A 27,477-nucleotide genomic window follows, 5' to 3' on the forward strand; every position below is an offset into this window, starting at 1 on the left:
ATCTGGGAGAACCGGGTTTGATTCCCCACTCCTCCACTTGCACCTGCTAGCATGGCCTTGGGTCAGCCATAGCTCTGGCAGAGGTTGTCCTTGAAAGGGCAGCTGCTGTGAGAGCCCTCTCCAGCCCCACCCACCTCACAGGGTGTCTGTTGTGGGGGAGGAAGGTAAAGGAGATTGTGAGCCACTCTGAGACTCTTCGGAGTGGAGGGCGGGATATAAATCCAATATCATCTTCTTCTTCTTCCTCCATCCCTGGAAACACTCAGCTGGATCTAAGACTAAATTTTGAGCCTAATCCCTCACCTCTGAGCAGCACTAAATCTGCCTAAGGCCGTAATGATGGAAGGGCTACCAGCATGTGATGATGAGAACCACAATTCACACACCATTATATATTGGTCTTTTAGATGCCACAAGACAATATGCCTTCTTTATTACATAGTCCATGCAAAGCCTAAGAAAGAAGTGTGGGGAACAATGGTAAGTGGCATGACCTGTGGTGAAGGGGGCTCCTCATGATTAGTCTCTGTATTGCATTAATGTAAACAACATTCAGCCACTGAACTTGAAGACTGGTACATGAAGGAACCCCTTAGCAAAGTAACAAACGATGGGCAAATATTGACAGCCTTAACATACAGAGATCACAGATAAGACCAGAGGTTTTTTGCCTACTTCATACAACACAGAACAGAAAGTGGAAGGGAATCCCAACTATTCATAAACTCAACTACAGTCTAGTTTAATCAAAAATGTTGCTAACTTGGATCGCTCGAAGTTCTACTCAAGAGGCAGAATGCAATTTTACATATTTTAGAAGGCACAATACAGATATGTTGATGAACTCACATAATGCTCTAAACCAGAGGTGTCAAACTCATTTGTTACAAGGGTCAGATCTGACATAAGTGTCACTTTTTTGAGCTGGGTCATGCATGTCATACAATGTAATATAAGGACCCAGATATATATATTTTATAAAGGTGATTTCAGATGGCAATAGCAAGTGAACAATAATAGCAGGCTTGATTGGATTAGGTGTGATATTAGGGTAGTAGGCATGGAGATAGCAGCTTTGATAATGAGACAGAAAACTTAGGACTCAGTTCCATTCACGAGGATGCAAAGAATAAATGGACATACCGTAAGTCTGACATTAGAAACCACAACATTCAGTTGCTGACCTAAGAGTAGCAGTGCTCTTACAAATGAATTTCAAAGGGAGATTAGAAAGGGAAACTGCGGAATTGCAATTGGTACTGAAGCTCAAGACAATGCATCCTCCAGGACTGAAGCAAGACCTAGTTTTCCTATCTTATTACTAATGTGTGCTATAATCATTTGGTATCTGAAATCAGTCCACTCTCCAAGATATAAGGACCAATCCAAGTGTTCTAATTCTTAATCAGGGTCTTTAAAAAAGAAAAAAAATCCATATAGGAACAGAGAAATCCAATCTTCTTTTTTTTTTAACTTTTCAGAATAGGCCAAAATAACTTCCTCAATATACATTGTGCTTGTCAGAAGACTCCATCCACCCACCCTCCCTCCCAAGAAGTATGCTGCCTTGCACATAAAAGCTTATACATGGAATAAAACGTTGTTGGTCTTAAACCCAACATACTCCTCCATGTTTTCTCTCTCTCTCTCCTCCCCCTTCATTCCTCCCCACAAGGGAAGGAGCAGTCCCAGAGAAGGAAGCAGAAGCTGTGAGGGATGGCTTGTCTTTATCTCTCCTGCACAAAGCAGGAAGCAGCCACTGAGCTCTGTGTGTGTGTGAGATGGGGGGGTTGGAGGGGGAGAGAGAGAGGCAGACAAGAGGCTGGAAATAGGAAGCAAAAAGCCACTGAGGGAGCTGGGGTGGAAAGCAAGTTATAGTGTGGCTGCAGCAGCAGCCCTGGAAAGCAAGCAGGAGAAGGAAGTTGCTTGGGGCCAGATTTGAGTCCTGCGCAGGCCAGATCCTGCTCACAGGCCACATATTTGACACCCTTGCTCTAAAATGTAAACAAGCTGAGTTTGTAGATTTTATGCCTCCTACTGGTAGGTACAGCTGGGAATGGCCTTTACCATATTCTCAAAGGCTTCTATTTTCTAGGGGCTGGAAGTATATCACTATTGTAAACTCTAAAATAAAGGATTACAATTGTTGGGTAATTTTTTCTTGCTATACTGGTCTGTCAAAATCTCAAGGGTTGGATAAAATTGCTGTTGGGGCTGAATTGCTTCAGAGAAGGATTCTGCCCTGCAGATTAGCCAGTACCATCTCAACATTTCATCATTATTAATTATCATCATCATCATCCATATAATGTCTCCCTTCCACTGTGACACCAGGCAAAGGTATTTTTTAAAAAAAGGTAAGTAAGCACAACAGTTCATTTTGGGGATAGGGTAATTCACTCCCGAAGCTGAGACTGCTGGTTTACTGCTGCCTATCACTTGTATAAACAGAGGCAGAGATCAGACATAACAGTAAACTGCAGTTGATAAATCAGACAGATGGTCCAACAAACTGGGATTTTCAACTAAGGCTTGTTGAAAGCTTGTGCCAAATATGGTTTACTGCAATATCTACGGTAAATTCATAAGCCAATTTATTAAGCAACCCTGACCCCCTTCAGCCACCTGGCCAAAGGGACTTTAGTATTAGGAAGATATCCTATCAGATGGGAGCTAGAAAAGAAGCAGGAAGCAGACAAACTGGAGCTTACACACAACACAGTTGTTGGTACATACACTGGGTATACTACCCAGAGTTTGTTGTACAAACTATGGCTTACTGTAGTATCTAAATGCAGCCAATATCCCACCAAAAACTGAACTTCTCAAAATCTTTTCTTGGTTCCCTGTCAGAGTATAGCTCAAATATGGTTATGAATGGTTCAAAGGAAAACACATCTTAGAGTGACTTTGTAGAAGCTACTTGGCACTGAAATGTCACTGAACCAGTCAGCTGCTTTCAGCTATACAAAAATACTAGGGAGAAGGAAGGGGAGGCAAAAAGAAAGCCAATTCAGATATACCAAAAAGACAGAAAGCATAATGCAACATCACATTCTGCCCATCCCATTTCTTTATTTAGCACCACCAGTGTGCTAAGCAGAAGCAAAACCTAAAACAGCAAGAGGATACAGTCTACCTATGTTTCTCTTTTTTTTTCCAGTGAAGAATCAGCACACAGAAGTTTGTAGAAGAAGCAAGCAGTTTCAGAGAACCCACTGCCCTCCCCAAAGAGATCTTGTCCCTGCAGCAGAATGGGTGAGGGGTGGACAATTGGCTCCAGCATACTCAGAATTTCACCAGACATTACTAGACTGGCCTCTGAAGAAGGGGAGCCTGGAGTGAATCAACGCCTTTCCCATAACACAATCCATGTGTCATACTCAAGCCTGTCAGAGTTACCAAGCCACAGGAATTTCTACAAGTCTTTATGTCTGCAAGGAGAGGGGATGGGGCAGCAGCAGCCAGCCAGCCAGCCCACCTCTCTGCAGACTCACCTCTCCCAGCCATCTCATTCATCTCCCTCTGTCAGTAGACAGAGACATTAGCTCATCAGCAGCAATGCAATACCTATCCTGGGGGCAGTGAGGCATTAGCCCAGAGTCTTCTTGCTTCACTGACCTTGGAGGTAGAGGGAAACAGGAGCACCAGTCAGCCAGGTCAGAGGAGTGCTCAGAGCCAGCCAGGTCTGAACATTCAGACCTCAAGCACAGGGGCAGCAGAAGGCTAAGTTAAAAAGTCCCACGCATAGCAGCCCACATTAGGTAACTGGAATTGAGACAAACTAGGTAGTCCCTTTTCTACCATGAGGTAATTTTCTAATAAACATTGAGAACAAGTACTGTAAGCTTATGGAATAATTTCTTTTCCAAGCCCAGGCCCAGCATCCATTTGGTCAGGTACCTCAAGCAGAAGGCCTGCAGCCTTCCAAAAAGATATTGAGAGGAGAGTGGATCCAAGCTAGTAGAGACAGAAGGAAGGTGCCATTTCACTTTCACTGGCAGTCCCTCCCTCAAATTTTTTTTTCAGCTGCAGCAATAACAACTGGATTTCCCAGTGGAAGGGGAACAGGGAGAAGAGGACTGTAACTGCCTCACATACCACATTTGGACACATCAGGAATTATTTTGCTTCAAAGAAGGTCCTTACTGGCAGAGGCCAAAACGAGTTCTCCCTCCTTCCTGCCACTCATTGTTGCTATCTCCTCAGCCTTGGGTCATGAAGAATTGTGATGTTCCAGTGGCAGGCAGAGGCTCCTACATTCAGTGCCAACCTAAACAGGGGTCAGGATTGAAGAGGAAGAGATGGTGGAAAGGAAGGAGGCAAAACCAATAACAATGTGCAAGCAGAGGCCCACTGTGGACCTAGTCCCTGGGGCACAAGTAAACCTACAGCCAGCCCACTCCAGAACACTCTGAGAAGGTCTTTGCTTCAAACCAATATGCATGCTCTTTCTCTCTCTCATCCATTGTTCCAAGTGCTAGTTATTAGTGAGAACAGGTCTAGAGTGTCTTGTGGCAACTTTTTTGGATATCCTCTCAGTAATCCTTTTCCTCATAACACTCTTTTTTTTTTTTTTTGCCTAACTGCTTGAGAGGAAGTTGCCTCATTGTAAACAAATGCTGGGTTCTTACAATACAAGACCTCAAGCAGACCTTCAGGCACCCTCCCCAACTTTCTGCTTTCTACATATCAGCTAACCACCCCCATCAAAGCCTGGAAGACCAAAGCATAATGCATCTAAGGGGAAAGCACAGAGAGATACACAGCTGTCTTGTACCATCCATGCTCTTTAGAGATGAATAGTTCCTGATATCTGGAGGAGGCCCAAGTGTTTCTCCAAGACTAGCTCAACATGCACGTAAAAGGACTGAACATCTGCTGTCAAATTGCAGAGAACCTTAGAAGGCAGGCAAATCCCTGTGCAAAGCCCAGCCACAAGCCCTTGCTTTCTTGACACAGACACAGAATGGAAAATCTAGGCTTTGTACCACATGATACCATAATGGCATGCCACAAGAGGCCAAATGAAATACTGAGGTAGGATGCTTCTAGCAGAGCTGGAAAACATGGGGAAAAGGTAGAAAGAGGCCATGCCAAGGTGTTTCCCCTTATGCTGCAGAAGCAGCAACCCTCAGGGTAAACTATTCCTCCTAGCACTATACAAATTCATAGCCAACACTCAGTAACTGCCATAAAAAGGGAAAGGCCTAAGAGAACAGCATACTGATGTAAACTCCTGTAATACAAGGGACAATGTCTCTCCGGAGAAAAGAATAATTCATATTCAGTCCTGAGGAACTCGCTATGGTCAACAATTTATATTCCCAAGACCAACAGGGCACACAATTGTCGTCTATAGAAACTTACTGTCAAAGACTGAAAAAATATGTGCAACTTGTAGATTTATGAGCCCTGGAGGAACAAAGGTTTGACCCTTCAAATGGCAGTCAGCAAAGGCAGAAACTGATGGGCAGAATTTAGACACATACACGCCCGCTCCATTCAAGTCACACTGCTAGACAACTCTGACAGATCCTGTCCCACCAGGTACAATGTAGCAACTGAATCAAATGTATCACCCTAACCCACTCTTGTGGCCTCTGAGGCGGACTATTCCCAGTCATGGGCCAGAAACCAGGAGAGCGGAGGTTCATCCAGAAGTTAGTAGGAAAATCATTCCTTTGCTCAGGATGAAGTTGGGGGATGTCTGATCAAACTAAATGCTTCTGCAAGGATGGAGAACTGCCGCTATACTGGAACAGCAAATGCATTTGTATCCATGATGACTGAAGTATAGAAAATGGGACAGCTTATGCAGGGTGTTGAACTCATTTGTTATAAGGGCCAGATCTGACATAAATGAGACCTTGTTGGGCCAGATGATGTGAGTCATAAAATGTAATGCGAGGCTATGACCTGGATAGCCCAGGCAAGCCAGATCTTGTCAGATCTTAGAAGCTAAGCAGGATCAACTGTTGTTAGTACATGGATGGGGAGATTTCCTTGAAATACACCAAGTTGAGAGGACAGGGGCAGGCTCTATTCAGCCACCACTCTGAATATCCTCCAGGCCCTCAGCAGAAGTCAGTCATCAGAGGTCGACATGACTTCCAGGTGCAACACACACAAATACAAAATATATAAAAAAATGTAATGCCAGGTAGCAGAGATGTAAACTTTATAAAAGACACACACACAATTAAAGATTTTTTAAAACTTAAAATAAAGAATGCTTAAAACATTAGTACTCTTGCAGTATTTTGTTTATTTAACTGTCTCTGATAACTGTCACCTTCGCTCTGAATTACTGCATCAAAATCTGCAGACTATGTCTGTGCTGTAGCAATCTTGAGCATGCTGTTTAGGTGTTCTTCAGGTGAGTATCTGTAAGTTGTAAACCTTCCGGAGTCTCCTCCGGAAATACAAATGTATCCTCTTTCAACAAAGTTACAATAACTTTGTATGACTGCTTGTGGAATTGTATGACTGCTTGTGGAATTGTATGACTGCTTGTGGAATTCAGGTTTGACAAAAACAATATTAAATAAACAGGGTTTTTTGATGAGTACATCATTGCAGTTATGGCAAAATAATATTTCAAGACTAGCTCCAAATCCATTTTTTTTAGTCTCTTACATTAATCAACCGTGGTTCGTTTCGGGATATGATGTTTATCCTTTTTGAAATTTGAAAAAAAGCAGGTTTCTCATGTATCGCTCATTTTTTGAATAAGGGTAAATGTATAGAGAAATTAGCTCTGGAAAATAAAATGAATAGTAAAATTCCATGGTACAATTATTTACAAATAAGGCATTGTTTGGAGCCAATGTTAAGAGATATTTATATCAAACGTGAAATGGCAAGTTTGGAATGCTTGTTATTCAAAAAGAAGGAGCAAGAAGCAGGGCTAATTACTAAATTATACAAAATTTTAAACTCAAGATTGGAAAATAATAGAACTTTATATCAGACACATTGGGAAGTAGATTTAGGGAAAACACTAAGGAGTCTTGGTTAAAAATCTGGTCATCTACTAGTTTTTGTTCTAAGATTTTTTCAGTGAGATTTCAATCAGCTAAATTGGTTTTACAATGGTATTTGCCACCTCTAATATTATATAAATTCAAAGTTTTGGAGTTTCCGTTTTGTCCTAAACAATGCGGTCAAATAGCATCATCAAATAGCATCATTTTATCATTATTGGTGGTCACGTCCATTTATTTTTCAATATTGGAAAAGTGTTGTTTCAGTGTTAAATCAAATGCTGAGTGTTAATTTGCTAATTGACCCTGTTTTGATATTGCTGGATTGTTGGATTGATTATGAGGTTGAAAACAATAAAAGAGAGGTTATATCTATATTGTTATCCATAGCTAAAACAGAACTAGCTACGAAATGGAAGAATATAAAACCTCCATCTTTGAGTAATTGGAAGGATAAAATTTGGGAGTATTTCATTTTAACAAAAATGGTGTATTATTCCTCAAATAGTTCTCCTCAATCTTTTGAAAAAAAAGTTGTGATTCCTTGGTTTCCAGTTGTGACTTATCTTATGAATAATGATATTTTACCGCAAAATCCTGTGTATCATAATCTATATTTTAATGTTGACTGTAATTAAATTATTTGTTCAATAAAATTCTTTTTTTATCTGAAAAAAGAGTATTTATGAATGTAACATTTGTATATGATAATTATAAACAATAATGTTGTGTAAGGTGATATATAAGGACTGTTTTGAATAGTTTTGAGAAATTTTGAGTGAAGAGTTATTGCAACAACCCTTTGGGCTTTTTGGACTTAACTTCTGTATTGCAGTCCCTCCCCAGGTTTGCTGTGCGATTGAGAGAGCCTGGCAAAGCAAGCTCTCTAGTTCTACAGCTCCTGTGTGATTGAGATAGCCTGGCAAGGCAAGCAGAGATGCAGAAGGAAGCAAAAGAGGGAAAAGGAAGCAGATGCCAATGAGTTGCTTATGGGCCTCACAGGAGCCCTGTGGGGGGGGGGGAGAGGATCTGCCCTGTGGGCTGCAAGTTTGACACTTCTGATTATAGGAGATGGGTTTACCTGATAAACATCAAGTTAGATAGATAACAAATCCAGCAGCAGACTACTCTGTTTTCTGGTACTGTTAGATCTACAGTCATTTTCCTCATTACTCATAAAACCAAATTAAAAACTACCAGCTCCTTGGTAGCATTTAACCAAGTTACACAGGAAGCTCAGAGCAATAACCAGTATACTCCCAGCCACACAGCTTTGCTGAGACCTTGCTATCTCCTCCATTACAGAAAAAGCATGGAAGTCAATGTTTCTTCTGGGAACAGGCACTTCCACACTTCCTGCCTGTGGTAAAGTTTCAGTCCTGAAGCCAGCTGCAACAAACAGGATCTGGTTTTCAGCAAGGGAGGGAAACAGCTTCCTTCCTTCACTCTCCACCCCTCTGGCATTTTCCTTCTTAATACCTCACATTTCATATTATTCATTTGCTGACCTTCCCAATGTGAATGTCATTGAAACCCAGGGAGTCTCACACCTGCTTACTACAGCTCAACTAGAAACCTGAGCCAGCACCCCACAAACATATTCCACTTTCCCCCCCTGTGAAGAAGTCATGATCCATCTACAGCAATATTACTAAATCTAAGCAGGAAACATTCACAAGGTATTTTTAAAAGTTTTTTTTTAAAAAAACTGATCTCATTTGATACTGTTTCAATAAAGAATGATGTATATTCTACTAGTATGACACAGAAGTGCTTAATGATTGATATCTGGTGAGGAATTCAGCATGCCAAGAAGCTTAATTCTATCCTCCTCTTTCTTTAAAAGAGACAAGGATCAAGTCCTTAGGATGCAAGTCAAGGAAAACTGAATGGGCTTGCTATTGTGGAAACCTGCTTTATTTTTTAAAAACCTTGAATAATTCAAAGACCAATGAATGACAGCCTTGAATGCAGTCCTCATCAGGCCACCTGACAAGTTGGCCCTAAGCACAGCCAAGTCGCAGCACATGGTGTAGACACTCTTTTAACCTGGCCAATGAGCTTCCCTGGACAAGGCCCACCTCGATCCATCCCTGTTTGACAGCAGAGGGTGTATTTTTATCCTGTTCTTCCCCTGACCTCAGCAGTTCTCCTTGGTGTTCAGATCTCAGCCTTGGGACAGCTGAACTAGCTGGACATAAATTATTCCATCTGCTGTTTTCCATCACCACCTCTTCCTTCTGCAAGGGCAGGCACCTGTGTGTCCCCTATGTCCCCTTTCTCTTGATGGCTTCTCTAAGGATCTTCCAACAACATACCTTACACATGTGAGGTCACAGGCAACAAGCACAAAATGAGAGGTCATTTGGCTGGACTGGGCATAGCCAAGAACCAGAGCTCTCTCAGTGCTCTGGCATGACAGCATACCCCCTTCCTAGCGATGTAGAAAATAAAATCAAACAACTTCAGCTTCTTGTATTGTACATGAGTTACACAACCACTCTGATAACCCAGGTAAGCAATGGCAGCCACTTTCATTACTGCATCATGTATACACCAGACATTTTACCCACCTGCCAATATATGACTCATATAACACCTTTCTACTGTGTTGGAGAGCTATGTAGAAATCATGAGTTCAAGGTAAGCTTAAGGATGCTGGAAGCCCACAGTGTTTATGTAGTCCATGAACCATTAATTCTGAGGCAGAGGTAAGGTTCCAATAGTGTCTTCTCTGCTACAAGTCATCAACATTTACTTAGTACACAGCATGCAGAGATAAAAGGCCAGGCAAGTATGAAGCTTCATATTGTTTTACTACAGCCTCCTCCAGCAATCCAAGGGGATGTTCTAAATAATGACACATCTAAAATGTTAACTGAAAATTCATATTCTGGTATAAATTGAGTTCACTGACTGGAATATGGGAGCCAACAATATTTTTAAGCGCTCCTGCACTGTGAGCCACCAAATATGTTTACTGTAAAGCCCTAGTTTTGCCAGACCTGCTTGAGAAAGTTGTGACTTGCTTGCTGGCAGATCACATTATTGCAACTGTAATCCCCCCTTTGCTTCTGGGCTCAAAGGTAAGAGTACCAAGGGGCTAGATTTGCCCCAAAGGCCACTAATTACTGATCCTTGTCAGAGCTTACACAGACTTCGACAAATTAACCTAGAAATGATGAGGCACTTCATCTACAACACCTTCCTGGATTAAAACTGGCACAAAGAATCTATCAGCTCACAGAAGTTTAGAAACCCACATCACTCAGGTTCTCATAAAGGATACTGGGAAGCATCGAAGCACTAGAGAGCAGACCAAATCACTGCACACAGAAAGGTAAAACTGGTCCAGCAAGCACTACCAATGTACCTTTGTACATTGTGGCCAAGGAAATACTGCTCTGGGAAGCAGAGGCTTAGACTCTTGAGTCAAATGCTGGCTCAGAAGTAACATGTCACAAAGTTGTGACAGCACTGTAACTACCATGTCATTCATATACCTAACAGTTAGCTCTCCACCCAAAAAGCAGGGGAGGGAAACTGCTGGACACAGACAAAATGGTTTAAAACTCAGTCAGAAGTCTTTACTTGCTCCTGCTTAAGCTTTTGGCTGATTTGAACTAGAAGACAGAGAAGATCTCCTGGCTCCAGCACCTGGAAGAAGCCAAAGCAGAAGAGAAGTCCCTCTGTGGATATATTTAGAAATACCAAGTAAAACAAGGCTTGCCCATAATCAGGAGTGTGTCCATCTGTCTTTAAAAAGAAAGTGATGACAAGAAACCAATGAGAAATCCATCCCCCGTCATTTGAAAATAATGCAATCCCATAATTTCCTGCCACTTTTACCTTTTCACATTGTGATAAAGTTATACCAGTTAGTGTCAGGCTGAAACAGACACAAAGCCTGGCAAAGTAGTGTTAGTGAAAGACCAGATTTTTCCTCATTGTCCACAAACACCTCCCTTCAGATTCACGCATACACACAGATAGCTCTTCTATAGCTCCCTTAGGACTACTTCAAGGTATACTTGTTGGACTTCCTATCTGAACTGAAGTAACCAACTCTTCTCTCAAACCAGTTAAAGAGAAGAGAAAAGCATGGCTCTTGCCAAGACAATACCTGGGGCCAAGAGCTGTTGTAAAAAACCCAAAAAAACCCCAAAACTCACACTTACCATTTCCACAGCAGCTCAGGTTTGGTCTACAAGCAACAGAATGTAATGGCAATGAGGTGGCTGTCGAAGTAGCAGAATGGACTGCACAGCTTCATAACAGTGGAGAGATCCCATGTTTGAACTTCCACCATAATCTTTCTAAGTGGGGAGGGGGGAACTGGCACAGCATGTGGAATAATAGCCTAGAACCCTTTGAACCCTTGCGTTAAATTTTTCTTTGCAGGGGATTTGAACATGGGGAGAACATGTGACTCCCATCTCATTCTGTGCAGCCTGAAGTAACACAACTCATAGTATTACTTCATTCTGTTGCATATGTAGACCAGAACTTAGACTCAAAATTAGTCACCTGTTTGGACATCTGTGGCAATGAATAATGGCTCCAAGTGATCAGACAGTGTTGTATCATTCATTCCTTCAATCTTAAAAGGTTCTTCCAAGTTTTAAGGAAGACAAAGAGCAAATACACAATCATTTCTGAGGTAGTAATTTATTGCAGTATATATATGACAGCCAGTAGACCTTGATCAGAGTGAGGAAATTTTTACTGCTTACAAAGATTTCTGAACTAGAATGATGGTATGGAAAAATCCTCTCCCATCACTTGAGTGAATGGATAGGAACTAGCTTGCCATATGATTGTGCACTGCTAGCCATAATAAATTTACCTCTTGTAAATGGCTACTTAAATTCATCCAACGAAAATAGATTCAGGTGGGTAGCTGGTTTGTCTGAAGCAATGGAACAAAGTTTGAGTCCAGTGGCACCTTTAAGATCAACAAAGTGTAATTCTAGATATAAGCTTTCATGTGCATGCACACTGATAATAATAATAAGTTTTATTTATATCCCGCCCTCCCCACCGGAGCAGGCTCAGGGCGGCTAACAGGACATGGTATATACCATGATCAGTTATACAATTCATAAAAGATACAGTTAAAATACAATTTAAAAGTTACATAAAAATTATAAAACCATAGTAAATTAAAGGTGCTATATTCAGTGGGATGTCTATCCAGATGGCTAGATGTCACATTCAGAGTTCCCTATAAGCTTGTTGGAAGAGGGTAGTTTTGCAAGCCCTGCGGAATTGGTTAAGGTCCCGCAGGGCTCGCACTTCCTCCGATGAAGCGCATGCACGTGAAAGCTTATACCCAGAACTAAACTTCGTTGGTCTTAAAGGTGCCACTGGACTCAAAGTTTTCCCATCCAATGAGAGTTCAAGCTTCATAGTGCAGACCTATTAACCCAGACTTTGTCAACAGGATCTGTATAAGAGGTTCCTCTCCCTCCTCCCCAGCCTTAAAGCCCATATTCCAAGACTGAAGCCCCATTTTCAGTCCATATGCTGCAAAAGCTGAGCAGGGAGTTCTCTAGAGCAGGGGTCCAACATAAGGCATGGGGAATGGAACCAGTCCATCCAGAGTTCTTATCAGGCCTGCAAGCAACTGGTGTGATGGAGGGAACAGGAGGCTGCTGGAAGGGGGGAGAGTGGGGGGGGGGTGCTACTCAGATTGCGGCTTTAATGCAGCAGGACAATCTTGTCTGCAGCAGTCAAACAGAACGCCTTTGCTTCAGTCACAGCCTCACTGGTTAGTTGGAAGCATCCACAGACGCATCCTTGATGGCTCAGAGTTCCAAGGTGAGGTTGCATACCTCTCTGCTCGGCCTGCAGCTCCAGGGATCCATGTTTGCATGTGTGGTATAGAGGGTCCTCTGCCGGGGCCTGCTGGCAGCCAGCTTTGCCACCATATTCAGCCCCACCCCACCCACACAGCACCTGTGTTTTGGCTCATGGGGGGCATTCTTTGGCAGTTTCTTCCACACATCAGGTGCCTAGTCCTGCCTCCAAGCAAGCAACTCAGTGACCAGGCCTCCCTCCCCCATAGGCCACCCAGCGACCTTCAGCCATAGGTGGCTACCGCAGTAGGGAGGTAGTGCCAGCCATCTCCCGCTATACTGCTCACTGGGGCCTCTGCCATATGTGTAGCCTTGTGAGTGCAGTGTCTGATCCCCCATCAGATGATCTGGGAGCCTGAGGTGGCTGCCGCTGCATGGGGGTGGCATGGCTTTTGATGGTTTCTGGCTTGAACCCCCAGCACCGCCCCACTGTGGATCTCCTTTGCTGGAGATGGCTGCTGCTCCACAGGTGTCTCCAGCTTACTGGGCTTTGCTTGGCCTGGATCCCACCATGTATGTGACCTTGTGCCTGGGCCACTGCCCCTCACTTCCACAGGTGGGGGGGTGCTTAATTCAACTTGTCTTTACAGTTCCTTCCATGGTAGCTTGGGGCAAGGGGGTGCTCACAGCATCAAACTGCTTTGTGTTTTACCCTGAGGCCTGGGCGCACAACATTGGCGGTCCAGTCCAGGGGGGCCTTGTAGTGAGGATCAAAACTTTGTTTTGGTCATGCCATTAAGCTTTGTTTTGGTGATAAAACTGGAGGAGGACAGGGAAAGAGATTAGCATATGGTTCGATATTCCACTCTTCATGTTTCTTCCATTGATCGCAAGAAAGTCCAAGAAAGGAAAGTAAGCGTTCAGACAATATTGAGGCAATAGAAGTCTGCAACACAGACACTAATGGTGCAGGAGTCCCATCCCCCAACCGTAAACAACATCCAGACTCTTCTCTGGCTTATAGTATTTATCAGCAAGCTGCTTACATAATTTTGGTTACTTCGTTGCAAAAAAAATAAGGATTACGAATACTTGGATTCATATGTTTAAAGATTACGACAGCTATTCCCAGAACTGTGTTGCAGGTTCCAAAATGGTGTACTGGAGGCTTCTAAAGCCAACCTTTTGGTAGATCTGAGAGCAGCACTCAGTCAGGCATTTCTGAGCATACAGCCAAGGGAGTGTTTTCCATTTTTTCACTGTTTGCTGCAGCTCTGTGTGTGCATTGGAAAGGATCTAGTCCCAACCACATACAGGATCCATTTGTATTCAACTTCCTGTTTGCTTTCTATGCAGGACCTTCCACATTATTAAAGAGGCACAAGATTTTACTTCACACATATGGACATGAGTTTCACAGTCCTCTTTCAAACCCAGTGGTTCTATCCCTCCACTTACACCACCATCAGTCTGTTTTCTACATCTTTCACTTTTTGAAACTTGCATGCACATACCTTAATTTTCTGCTCACAGATTATCTAAGCAGAAGATTAACTGTGCTACCTACTTCACAATCTTCTCCTCAAACTACCCCTCTCTTCCTCTCCCCACCCACCCCAGTATATTAGATCATTTATCAAGAACTGCACTTGTGCAAGTTCAGCAGTAAAGAGTCAAGTAACATCCCAGGTCTGCATTCCAAGAAGACAAATTACCTACCTATTTATTTATTTATTTCTCGCATTTATATCCCGCCCTCCCCGCTGAAGCAGGCTCAGGGCGGCTAACAACAGTCAAACCCAGACAATAAAACAATAGCAAACAATTAAAATTAACAATAATCATTACCGATCAAACAAGCTAAAACAATTTAAAATGATCTAAAACAATTTTGGTGCAAGTGTTGGTACTATTAAATTCAGCGATGTTAGGCATCTACTTATACTGTAATTTAACTAAAGGCAAGTTGAAATAGAACTGTTTTACAGGCCTTACGGAACTGGGCAAGGTCCTGCAAGGCCCTTACATCTTCTGGGAGTTGGTTCCACCAGTGGGGGGGCCACAATTGAGAAGACTCTTTCTCTGGTAGCCTTCAGACTCGCCTCTCTCAGCCCGGGGATTGACAGTAAATTCTGTGATCCAGATCTGGGGAACATGTGGGGAGAGACGTTCCCTAAGGTAGACCGGTCCTCGGCTATATAGGGCTTTAATGGTAATAACCAGCACCTTGTAGCAAATCCAGAATACTATTGGCAGCCAGTGCAGTTCCCGCAGCCTTGGATGTATGTGCTCCCATATCGAGAGACCCAATAACAGCCTAGCTGCTGCGTTCTGCACCAACTGCAGTTTCCAGATCCAAGACAAGGGCAGCCCCATGTAGAGGGCATTACAGTAGTCTAGTCTCAAGGTGACTGTTGCATGGATCACAGTTGCTAGGTCGCTGCGCTCCAGGAAGGGGACCAACTGTCGTACCCGCCTAAGGTGAAAAAAGTGGCTGCTATCTGGGCCTCCATTGCCAATGTGGGCTCCAGTAGCACCCCCAAGCTTCTGACTCTGGGCGCCGATATCCATGGTGCCCCATTAAAAGCTGTTAGAGTGATTTCTCTTCCCAGACCACCGCAACTCAGGCAAAGGACCTCTGTCTTCATCGAATTCCGCTTCAGATGACTCAGCCTGAGCCACCCTACCACGGCTTGCAGTGCCAGGACTAAATTTTCTGGGGCAGAGGCCAGCCGGCCATCCATCAGCAGATAGAGCTGGGTGTCATCAGCGTACTTATGGCAACCCAGCCCAAATCTCTGGACAATCTGGGCAAGGGGGCACATATAGATATTGAACAACATCGGGAAGAGCACCGCCACCTGAGGCACCCTGCAATTAAGCGGATGTCTCTGGGATACCTATGGGAAATGTACAGATTTGTTCTAGGGCAGCAAAGGGCAAAACTAACGTAAGGTGAAGCCCGATGGCAACAAATGCACACTAGCCTGCAGGACAAATAGGTAGCCTCCTGTCCTGTTGTCAGCACAGCAAACATCACCCTACATTCTCACTGGAGCTGCTACTGATGCTAGCAGACCAGCCAAGGAGGAGAGAGCCAAACCACAAAGTGTACCACTTGCACTGCCCAAGCAGCTGTGCCTCAGACTAGGCAACAAACATTGGCTGTACGCAGCCATGATGCCCACTGACAAACATAACTAAGTATATACAGTACAGGAAGAAAAGGATTCCCAAGGCTTGACCACAAAGAAACTCATGCAGTTTGCAAGGGACGGGCTGTGGCATGCTGCACAAGGGGAAAGGGGGGGGGGGCTACTGTTCTAGTCTGGCATGTTGGTGGGAGGCACTGGCTGGGGTCTCTCTGGAAGACAGGCTCTCCCCTGTCTAGGCAGGGTCTTTTGTTAAGAGTTGGCCATGAGCCAAGTGAAACCTGAAGTGGGGAAAACACATACACACAAACCCCGGACAAACAGCAAAGGCTGTCTCAGCACAAAATCAGGAAAGCAGGAAAGCAGAGCGTCCCCAGAGATGGGTTGGAAGAACAGCCTTGTAGGAATGGAGCAGCGAAGAATGTAAATAGGCCCTCCCTTACCACAAGAAGTGGGATGGGAAACCAGTAAGACCCAACTGGGGTGAGATGGTGATGCAAAACCTGCAGTACTAGGAAGGCATTTGAGCAGGGGGGGGGGGGTTGACTGTCTGACGGAGTGGAGGGGGCTTCACGGTGCCTTCCCCCAGCCCTTGGGGCTTCTCGTTTATAGAAAAACATTCTGCTCTGCCAAGTAGCCGCAAGCGTCAGCAGCGCTCAGCATTCCAAGGCTTATAAGGCAATTCCAAGCAGAGGAGGAGTTGTCTGCAAGCCATCCACTGACAGCTTCATGAGTACCCAGCAAACCTAGAAGGGCACTTTCAGGTCAGGAATTACAGTCCTAGGCTGCTACAAAAGAAGCTCCTTTGGACCCAGAAAATAAAGCTGACATATCAGCAAGGAAGTTGCAAGACTGAAAAGCTGAGGGGTAATTTTAGTAATTATAATAAAAGAACTTCACACTTATCCTGAGGCCCCCATATGATGGATTGGAAGTGGAGGCTGATCTAGTGGCAAAGCTAAAGCTTCCCTGTGAATTCACAGCTTTGAACCAGAAAAACACCCCCCCCCCCAAAAAAGAGAGAATGGCTTAAACACCGGTGCTAAGGGTGAATTAAGTATCACTTGCCACACAAGAAGCTTAAGAAATCAGCTCATAGCCGTTTGGTATCAAGAAGATAAAATGAAAAGTGCTGGCATATACTAGTGATTCAGCCTGGACACATGCGTTTTCTTCCCCAGCAGAGACTCCAGGTGGTTTTCCCAGCAACTGCTAAAGCCAGGGTGGGGGAAATAAAGACATCAGAAGACAATCCCATATCTTCCAAACTCACCAACAGCACTTCAATATACAAAAGAGAGACTTTAAAGAAAGCATCCCTCACAGCACCATTGTTTGATTAGGTGCCAAGAGAATCCTATGCCAATGAAGTCAAAGCCAGCTTACAGTCCTGTGGAAGCTATCATTTGGTAGAGCTGCACAACCTGGCATCACATCTAGAACAGCAGGAACATGTATTCACATTGCCACAGTCCCTTCCTATGGAGAGCTATCTCCATCCAACCACCAGCAAGAGCAACTACCACAGGATCCAAAAATAGAGTGCGGGAGCCTCAAGAACTTGATATCAAATGACAGATTGTTGCTTAGAGTTCCTTCATGACATCATGAGAGCAGGAAGATTGGCAGCATCTTGGGCAGAGTCCTTTCTCTTACGAAAGCAACACCAGCACAGAGCTAGGCACAAAGAAATACTTGTAAAGGAAGTGGTGCAGCATAACAGGGCTCTGTGCATGCTCAACACTCTTGGACACGGGGGCTTAGAAGGTAGAGAAGGGGTCCTTGGAAAGGGGGCTTAAACTAGCAACTTACCCGAGAAATGGATAATGGCATGTTGAAGTCCTTGCCACCCTGCAGCCGGAATCCCCATGGTGGTGGCCCCTCCAGTACCACCTTGTACGAATCCATGTCACTCATTTCTGGGGAGGAAAAGGAAGATCCTTAAGTGAAAGTATAACAAGACAAGGGACAGCTGAGGAGGGGGGGCACCTGAAGAATAGGAGATATCTCCCATACTAAAGACGTTCCAGTGCCAAAATGTGAGACAAGCAGTGGCAAGGGCTTCCCAAGCTCCTTCCCAAAACCCAAGGTGTAATGTATGTCCACATTGGGGCATATCCCCACACACCAGCGCTTCCTTCATTCTTCCTACAGCAATGCCTCTGCTTTTCCTTCCTTCATCTTTAGACCAAGCCTTCAGAGGTTTTCCTGCTGCTGCACCATACCAGAAAACAGGCATTGGCAGTTCACAAAGACACTGAGAAGATGATTTCCCTCTTCAGTCCTTCATAGTCCCACCCCACTGTTATCACAGCAAAACCTGTGCTCTAACATTTACCAAACTATGCCTGGGAGTACAGAGTAAAATGCATATTCTGAATAGATTCATATGACCTATGGAAGGTCTTATTTTAAATAAAACTGACCTTTTTTTGGTGATCCGGCTCAAGTCAGTAAAAGCACCTACAGTAGATGTGTAAGCCAGCTTGCCTCATGCCCAGGCACTAGAATGCCCAAGGGTGGCAAATCTAGTCATGTTAATTCAAAATGGGCACACTACCAACATTAACCTATTTTAAGTCTCCTGTCTTAGATCTCAACCCATGTAGGACTTGAAAGGCACAATGACTGGAAGATTCCACAATAAGGCATGCCTGGATTACCATCCTATGGAAGAAGGTGACCCTGGCCATAAGGGTCATTTTTTGAGATGGACCAGGATCTGTTCTATCAGGTTTGGAACCATCACAGAGGTGAGAAGGGGACTCAACTCCTCGTTCCCCAACCACAGTGCCTACAACTGAGCCTGGTGCATGATCTCTCTCCTGCAGACCATTTGGCCTTCAAAGAAGACTCTCTCACCAGACTATGCAAAGATGATCTGCCTTATGCCCAGAATGTTAGGTCGCACAACCAAAGGTCTACACAGACCCTGATCCCCATGCCAATCATTGGCACCCCTTCGAATGAATTGCTATGTACCTGGTAGGACCACTGGAGAAATCAATGTCCCCTTCATGGTCATTGATTTCACCACCAGATACCCAAAAGCAGTGACTCTGAAAGGCATAGAGGCTATAACAGTTGCTAATGAATTGCTCAATATACTTTCAAGGGTGGAATTTCACATAGGCATCTTAACTGATCAAGCTACCAACTTCACAGGAAAGGCACTGCTGGAATTTTGGAAAGTCTGGAAGGTACAGCCCTTGAAGACCTCATTTTACTACCCCCAGGCGAATTGTCTAATAGAACACTTTAACGAAGCCTTAAAGCATATGCTGTATAAGTTTGTTGCTTCTGAGCCACCCCAGTAGCACAGGCTCCTAGCCCTTTTTGTTGTTTGCTGTTGGGGAGGTCCCACAGGCATCCTTAGGCTTCTTCCTATTTGAGTTATTGTATGGACAGCACCCCCAGGGGTATCAAAGATCAGGTAAGTAAGCACTGGGAACAGCAGGGTAGCTCAGCATGGTCCATAATAAGCCACATATTGAACTTGAGGGACATTGGGCTGCCTGAGTTGGAGACGGCCTACAAAAAGCTCAGCAAAAGCTTGACTGAAAGGTGTAACCACAGGAGCTCCAGCCCAGACAATGAGCCCTGGTCCTATTACCTTCCTCAGCAACAAAACTATTTGCCAGTTGGCAAAGTCCATATGGAGTGGTGAGAAGGGTCAGATCTGTTGATTATAAGATCCAGTGTTCCAAATGGCACAAGCTGTTACCAATATTCTATGTCAATTTATTGAAGGAATGGAGAGTATAAGACATGTACATAGATAAGGACAAGAAGTGTACGTACATAAGGACCTTGTGGAGTGCACAGAGCTGGGTCCTGGGATCTACTTAAGCACCTCTGCAGCTGAATGACTCACTAAGGAACAGATACAACAGGTGAGGGGTCAGAGAAGCAGCATGCTGATGCTTGATTCCCTCAGCAGGATATACCCACTCAACAGTACATTGTATCAGGTGCTCCCAGTAGTTAGGGCTGAATTCCAACCCCAGCCCATGTGGATGGCAGGGGGTGGGCTGCTGCAGGACGATGTGAAAGATGATATGTTTAGGTGTGACTGAGGAACCCCACAGTCAGTGGCAGAGTCCACAAGTACTAGTGGCCAAGCCAGATGGGTTGCAAAACATTTGCACTGATTTCAGACAGCCGAACACTTCGTCTAAATCCGATGCATATCCTAGGCCTGCGGTGGACACCTGCTAGACCATGCCTGGATACTTGATTTTACAAAAAGGTACTAGCAGATCCCCCTTGCCCCAAAGGACTTGGAGAAAGCTGCTTTCCCTTCTCCTGAAGACCTGTACCATTTCAACCCCTGGAGACCTGGCCCCCATCTCAGACAAACAGAGAACAACAATTCTTATGACTAGCCAGTTATTAGCATCTGTTTATTCCCTGGTTCTCCACAACACCCTACCTGCAGACAGGTATTCCAGCAACTATGAGCCAGCCTGTGCTCCCAAATGGTTTAAGTACTGCCCAACTGAGGGCAGCCAATTCATAGTACAGACCAAGGCAACTAGCACTGAACTAGGGCTGGATTAGTCCAAGAATGGGAAAAGGGGAATACCCCATAGTCTACTTAAGTAAGAAATCTTTTTGCTTTATAAATAGGCATACTAGGTGGTCAAGACAGAAGCCCTGATGGTTAAGTGGACAAGACTATCTCCTAGGTATTAATGTGAACAGTACCCCCGGGGGCCGAATCAGGCCCTCAGAGGGCTCCTATCAGGCCTCCGAGCAACTGGCTGTCATCTGCTTCCTTCTCCCTTTCTTGCTTCCCTTCGGCATCACAGCTTGCTGTGCCAGGCCTGCTCAATTGGACAGGAGCTACAGCCTCTATTTTCTCAATTTGCTAAGGCTCCTCCCTTGGGGAGGAAGGGTGGGATGGATAGCTTGCTTTGCCAGGCTCTCTCAATCACACAGCAGAGCTACTGAGCTAAGCCTCTCTTCCTTCTATTCGCTGAGACTCCTCCCCCTCCTGGTCCCCTGGGGAAGGAAGGAAAGAGTTTCCTTTGCCCAGTTCCCTAGATCGCTCAGGAGAGATACAAAGCACCTTTAAGACCAGAGAGTGCTAATGTTTTAATCATGTTTTACTTTAAGTTGGGTTTTTTTAAATCTCTAATTGTGTTTGTGTGCATCCTTTATTAAGTTTATATCTCTCCTTCATGGCATTACATTTTATAACACACATGGCCCGGCCTGACAAGGTCTCATTTATATCAGATCCGGCCCTCATAACAAATTAGCTCGACATCCCTGCCCTAGACAGTAACTGATCATGCCCCTCTGTAGTGGCTGCAATGTATGAAAGATAGCAATTCTTAGTTTACTCTATAGTACTTGGCCCAGTAACCCTATTGCTTTACAGGAATTGCTTGAAAGGAATTGTAGCATGCGAAATGCAGGATTTTTTTTCCCAGCCAGGAAGAATGGCCTCTGTCAGACAAGGGGCTATCCTTTCTCGGCGGGGGCAATATGTGGCAACAGAGGCCAGAGGAGGTCTAAACAGCCAGGACTAAGGCAGGAGCTGCTCTAGGAAAGGGTGGGGATACAGTGGCCCCAGCAGGCATTTGGGTGTGCCATCTGCAGGACAGCCTCCCCCACTAGTCAGCAGCTGAGCACAGCAGAAGGGGTAGGAGTATTGCCAGCTGAAAGTTTTGGCTGAGGGCAAGACTGGCAGCACAGACCTATCTGGTTTAGTCTATGCAAACCCAATCTGTGGGACAAGGCAAGGACAGAGTTAAGAGACAGAGTTAAGAGACAGAGCTCAGAGAATGGAGTTTCTCTGGGCTTCAGAAGCATGGGTGGAATTCCAGGAATAAAAAAGGGAAACATCGCGGGAGAAAGGGGCAGAGACAAAAAGAATGGTAAGTAATCTGGGAAAGGCTGAGAATGTGCAGAGAAAGGAGGAAGGGGAACCTAGAAGAAGATCTGTGGGCAAGATGAGACAACAAGACCTGGTCAGGCCTGATGGATTCAAGCCACAACAGAGGCACAGCTCAGCCCCCTAAGGTTTTAAAGAGTCAGAAGGGAACAACGCTCATGTGGAGACCTGTTTAGACTTGGTTCATAGCAATAAAGGGAACCTTAATGAGCACCATTGAGTCCGTGTGAGTCTCTCCCTTACATGGAAGTTTCTTATAAAGTTCTGTTGCCCCCCCCCCCCTCAAGCAGGGCCACACAGAGTTAACAATAGTGGTAGGGGAGACAAGGAGCCTACTTTAATTGGCAAAGAGAAAGGGTTTAAATTCCCTCCTTCTCCCACATTACAACTCTGATCTGAACTGAGGTTCTGCGCAGCTGCTACTGACTTTTTTTAAAATGCCAGGAAAATCCAGTCTCCCTGAATCTCATCTATTTCGGCCCCAAATTTGTTCACAAAATTAATAGCTGCTAGGACTTGGAAAACATTGCATCACATACACACACCCCAGATGGCAAAAGCCAGGCTCATGCCAATGAACCCTAGTTCAAAGAGATTATAAAGTCAAATCATTATCATTTTTAATGCATTGCGCTCCCACAGGTGGCATATAAGATTCTGACTTGGGAGTAGGATTGTAACTTTGAGGATGTGCACTCACTTGCAGCTACAATTGGGAAGTGGAGACAGAGGATTTGCTCCGTTCTCACAGTCTGTGCTTTAGACAGCTGCTAGCCAAGGAAGAGGACAGCAGGAAGAGACCTGGCCCTGATTGCCCTGACTGGCCAGGAAAAGATGGTCCACAATCACACCTTGATACTTTGGGGGTGTGCTAATCGAAGCACCCCCAATCTATAGCAAGCAGGCAAGACAGCATCCAAAGGCTAAGCACTCTCTTCCCACTCCCACAGTCTCCCTAGGCGGTTTGTTGTCTATATAAGGTATGCAAAATGACCCTGTCATATTCCACTGGTTGCTCATCAGGACTGGGAGACATGCAAATGACTGCTGCAAACGTCAAGCACTTCTTGGCAGGGACTATTCAAGGAGCTGGAAGGAAAAATACAGAAGAGGAGAAAACAAGCACAACGCATAAATACAGTGTTCTTTGGGGCCATCTAGGCCACTCCTCCTCCACCCAAGTGGGTGAGAAAGCTACAGCAAGAACAGAAAAGTCTCTCTCTTTCTCTCTCTCTCTCACACACACACACGTATAGGAAATTTAGTGCTTCCACTCTAGAAGAAATCCCTCACAACCCACCAGCATACCCCTCTCTGGCAGGCTGGGACGCTTCAGTCTGGAGGATTTCAGCAGCAAAGCTTAATGCCTTTTCTCCATGGGAATGGCAGAGGAATGTACTCTGCTAGGAAGAGGCTAGGCATTTGGATTTCTCCCACCTCCTCTCAAGGCTGTGAGTCGGCATAACATGCCTAAACAGAGCCTCCGTGCCATGGGCTGCAGGAGTGCCTTGAGCCTCCGCTCTCACAAGAGGAACTCACTCCAGAGTCACTTTGTTCAACTGAGTTTTTTTCCCCTCCAGCTGTACCTACAATCTGAAACAACAGCATCAGTCGAGCAACACCAGCACCGATACTGAGGGCATGCTGGTGTCACAAAGCAGGGAGTTCCCAGGCTACACTGTGTGACTTTTAAGCAGCTACAGGAATGGGGCAACTCTGCCCCTCCCATGCCAGCTGACTCTGTGGGAAGAAAGGTGAGTCTGGAACAAATCAAGGCCCTCAGGCATGGAGAAGGAACAATAGAGCACAGGCTGAATTTCGGGATGCACCAATGAGTACAGACTGGCTCTGTACTGGGTCCATATAGTAAGCACTTGCCTAGTTATCACCTTCCCAGATGAAAGGGAACGCAGGAGCCAACACAGTCTGATCACAGATCTACATGCATTGATAGACACTTTCTGGAAGTGCCTGAATTTGTAAATTCTGGATTGATGGAAGATGTAGCAGCGCAGAACCAAGATAGGTAATGGGAAAGAACAGGCATTCCACAGCAACTAAACTCAACAAAGGCAAGGAACTACATAAATATTGGAAACAACATGGCACAACAAGGCCTACACCTTTTTAGAAACATTTCCACATCTGCCCTTTGCAAGACAGTTGCCTTCTCTGATGAACGGTCAGTAACTCTTCTGCAATGCTGACAACACATTGAGGACATTCATCCACAAAAAGAAAATAAAGGTGCATGGGCCGGAGACACACAGTGGGAGGCACAGCTCATTACATTGTGGAGAGGCAACAAATATACAAAGTGAGAAACCTTCCACACTGAAGTCCAGAAAAGCCAATTACTCCCCATGATGCTGCCATATTGACAACTGCAAAAAGTCATCAGTGATTTGCATGGGGAAGGTGTGTGGTGGGAGGAGGGGGAGGTAAGCAAAGACTAGCCAGGCTCCCTTTTTCCTCTTTTTTATCTTCCCTGCATGTCTTCAGATGATGACCAGGATTATTTTTTGTTTTGTGGATTCAGCTGCAAGACCACAAAGAAGGAAAAGAGCTGACTGAGCAACAAATAGCCAATTCCAGCAGGGAAATGCTGCAGTAGTGCCCCTATGCCTTGGGAAACTTTTAACCCCCCTCCAAATAGACCCTTTAAGCAGAAATTAATCTAGCCAGATGTAAGCACTCTGCAAGCTACAATACCTCCAAAGGAAATAAAGTCAAGATATATTTGGAGCCATCTCCTTCCCCTGCTTGGACTGTCTTTCCATACTAAGAGCAAGTGCTATCTACCCAGGCTCATGAAGCAAAGGTTTTAATCTGAGAGCCAGTGTGGCACAGTGGTTAGAGGACTAGGGTCTGGGAGACTCAGGTTCAGATCTTTACTCTGACATGGAAGTTTGCTAAGTGACCCTGGGTCAGCCACACACTTAGCCTACCCTACCTCACAGGGCTGTTGTGAGAATAACTGGGAGAGAACAATGTAAGTCACTTTGAGGAGAAAGGTGGGTTTAAAATGAAGGGTTTAAAAAAAAAAGTTATGAGCCATCCTTATTAAAGCATATATCCCAAAGAAAACTGAAGGATGGCACGGAACTCTCACAATTTTTAAGGCCATTATAAAAATATAAAAGCAGTCAGGCTGGATCATAACAAATCTCCATCTAATCCAGCACTGTATTGCCAGGAATGACTAACCCTAGATTCCAAGCAAACATGAAGGCAACAGTACTGCCTCATTTTAAGTTTCCAGTATCTATCCCTTTGAGGTATACTGTAAATGAACACGGAAGCTCTGTTTAGCCATCACACCTGATAGGTTGAGGCATTCTTTTAATGCACATTCATAAACTGACCTTAAGATAGGTCCTGGAAGGGGTATCCTATATCTTGTTGCTTTGCAAAAACATTTCACGCATACATTTACCAAAGCTTTCACACATACATTCACCGAACATTTTACAGCTTTCAAGAAGTTTTATCATTATTTCTTAATGAAGCCAGGCGCCAGATAAAGAAACAGGCATGTTCCACGGAGCTGAAAATTGCCAGGGCAGACCTCACTCCAGAAACAATACAGCACACAGCCCCTCTGGAATTCAGAGGTCCCAAACAGGTTTAAATATTAGGTTACAGCTCAGGAGTACTTTTAGACCAAGGACAAGAATAGATGCACAGAGCAGCACATTTACTGAATGATACATGTGCATGAGCACACATGCACAAATCCAGACTCTGGACTGAGGCCTTCCTAAAAAATACTCACTCTGGCGCTTAGAGCATTCGTGCCTAACCCCCGCCCAGTTCAGAAACAGAGGGCTGCTCTCCTGGTGTTGCTGTGCTTACTTCCACGAAATGGGACGTTTCAGCTCTCTAACCCATTACAGGAAGCCAAAAATGCCAGTTACATCCTGGTACCACGAACAACACGCCAGCCTCCACATCGGCGAAGGGGCACACCCCACTCTCATGGCAACAGAGGACTCGAGACTAGAGGCAGTTCGCCAAAGCAGAGGAGACGATGACACGGCACAGCAAGAAAGGGGGGCATGAGCCACCCTGAGGTTTGACTAGGTACACTGCTGAGCCACCGGGGCAAAGAAAGGGGTGCGTTCGAAGGCAAGGAAAGGGAGGATACAGGATCGTGTGTCACTAGACTGCTTTGCAAGGGCACAGAAAGAAACGGAGGTCGGGGTGGAGAAAAGAAAAGAGCCACAAGTCACCCAGATGCCCGCCTAGGGCTTCATGGAGGTTCGCAGCCCGCTGGCCAGTAGCGCCCATCTTTTTGCAGTAGCTTTAGAGCTCCCCCAGAACAGCCGCATTGCATTTTTTTACCCCACCCATGACAAATATGAGACACATACCTGCAGGGCCCAGGCGACCACCCCTCCTTAAGGCGGAACCGGGCTATCCTGCCGCCACCGCACTGTCTCAGCCGCAGCGCCTCCGGGGAAGTGCCTTATATATGTGGCCAGGCACAGCGGCTCCGCCTGCTCAGCAGTTCGATACGACCCCCCCCCCCCCCGGTTCAACAATCGCGCCGCTTGTGAGGAGCGCATGCGCCGCGTGGGTTGCACCTCCTAGGCATAAGAGCGCCTCCTGTTGACATTGGTGGAGCTGTGCAGAACAATCTTCCGCAAGAAAGCGAGAGTTAAAGCGGCTCACTGCAATTAAAATGCTCTCAATAAGAAATCTGCTAGACTCGTAGTCTCTCTGAAGCTGCTAAAACCTCATCCGAAGAAATTACCTGCAATGTTTCCCACACACACATCGGACCACTGTACGCAACACATTCATTCGGAAATCTATTTGTCTAGCCTAAAAATTCTTAACCCTGTTTGAGCTCAGAGACAACATTTCACGTGACTCGGGACCTTGAGAACAGTTCCCAGAGCTGAGCAAATTAAACTTTTCACAAACCAAACGGCTTTCTTTTCAGAGATTATACATCTAAATAAGGGAATAGAAAGGAAAGTGCACGACTGCAGAGCATGGTGAGTGGAATTCATGGCTCTGGCATGTCTGTCAGTAATTCTGGTCTCCTCGTGCAACGCAATAACCATATGCATGCACAGCAAGTTATCCCAGTATGCCAGAAGACCACACCACAGTTAAAGACGTGGAATTATAATGCCAACATGCAGTCCACAAAAGGAAAGATGCATGTCCTCACATGGCACAGTCATTGTAAACAGTCACATCCTGTTTTTCCACTCATGGTGCTGCTAGCTGTTAGATGAACATATTAGGCTGCCTTCTACTAAGCTAGCTCATTGAGATCCATCTAAGCCTAGGCATCTGCTCTGACTAAACAAAAATTCTGGAAGGTTTTTGTTTGCTACCCAAAAATATCCTTTAAAGTCAGGGTTTGAACTAAACTAGGACATTATGCAAGCAACACCTCAGTTTTCCTTAATCACCATTGCATTTCATGGGTGACTAGCCTGCAACCATGCAAGACATTCAAGAGCTGCATGTCATAATGACAATCCCCAGTCCTGGTAGTCGCATAAAGCCAGCAACAGTCACTTCCATGGTAACAGGTACGTCTTCCGATTCAGATTCCTTTTGAAATATATATCAGTTTCCCCTGAAGAACATCATACAACTGGGGCACCCCAGAGAACACA

At 45.0% G+C, this 27,477-nt stretch overlaps 1 protein-coding gene across 4 annotated transcripts in view; it reads right to left on the reverse strand.

Annotated features, from left to right (window-relative positions):
- Nucleotides 1-26,366, reverse strand: part of PDLIM7 (PDZ and LIM domain 7) — a 57,442-nt gene extending 31,076 nt beyond the window's left edge. For 3 of the 4 annotated variants that reach the window (XM_060240156.1, XM_060240153.1, XM_060240155.1), the window contains exons 1-2: nucleotides 26,212-26,366; nucleotides 17,749-17,855 (exon numbers count right to left, since the gene is read on the reverse strand). In XM_060240156.1, coding sequence (XP_060096139.1) covers nucleotides 17,749-17,853 — 105 coding nt within the window. In that variant the 5' untranslated portion in view covers nucleotides 17,854-17,855; nucleotides 26,212-26,366. Of the gene's footprint in view, nucleotides 1-17,748; nucleotides 17,856-25,045; nucleotides 25,103-26,211 lie in introns of those variants that run through there. The other variant, XM_060240154.1, reaches the window with a different exon arrangement.
- Between the last annotated feature and the right edge of the window lie 1,111 nt (nucleotides 26,367-27,477).

This window comes from Heteronotia binoei, chromosome 5 (assembly GCF_032191835.1).
Source record: "Heteronotia binoei isolate CCM8104 ecotype False Entrance Well chromosome 5, APGP_CSIRO_Hbin_v1, whole genome shotgun sequence".
In the NCBI taxonomy this organism is placed as follows: domain Eukaryota; kingdom Metazoa; phylum Chordata; class Lepidosauria; order Squamata; family Gekkonidae; genus Heteronotia; species Heteronotia binoei.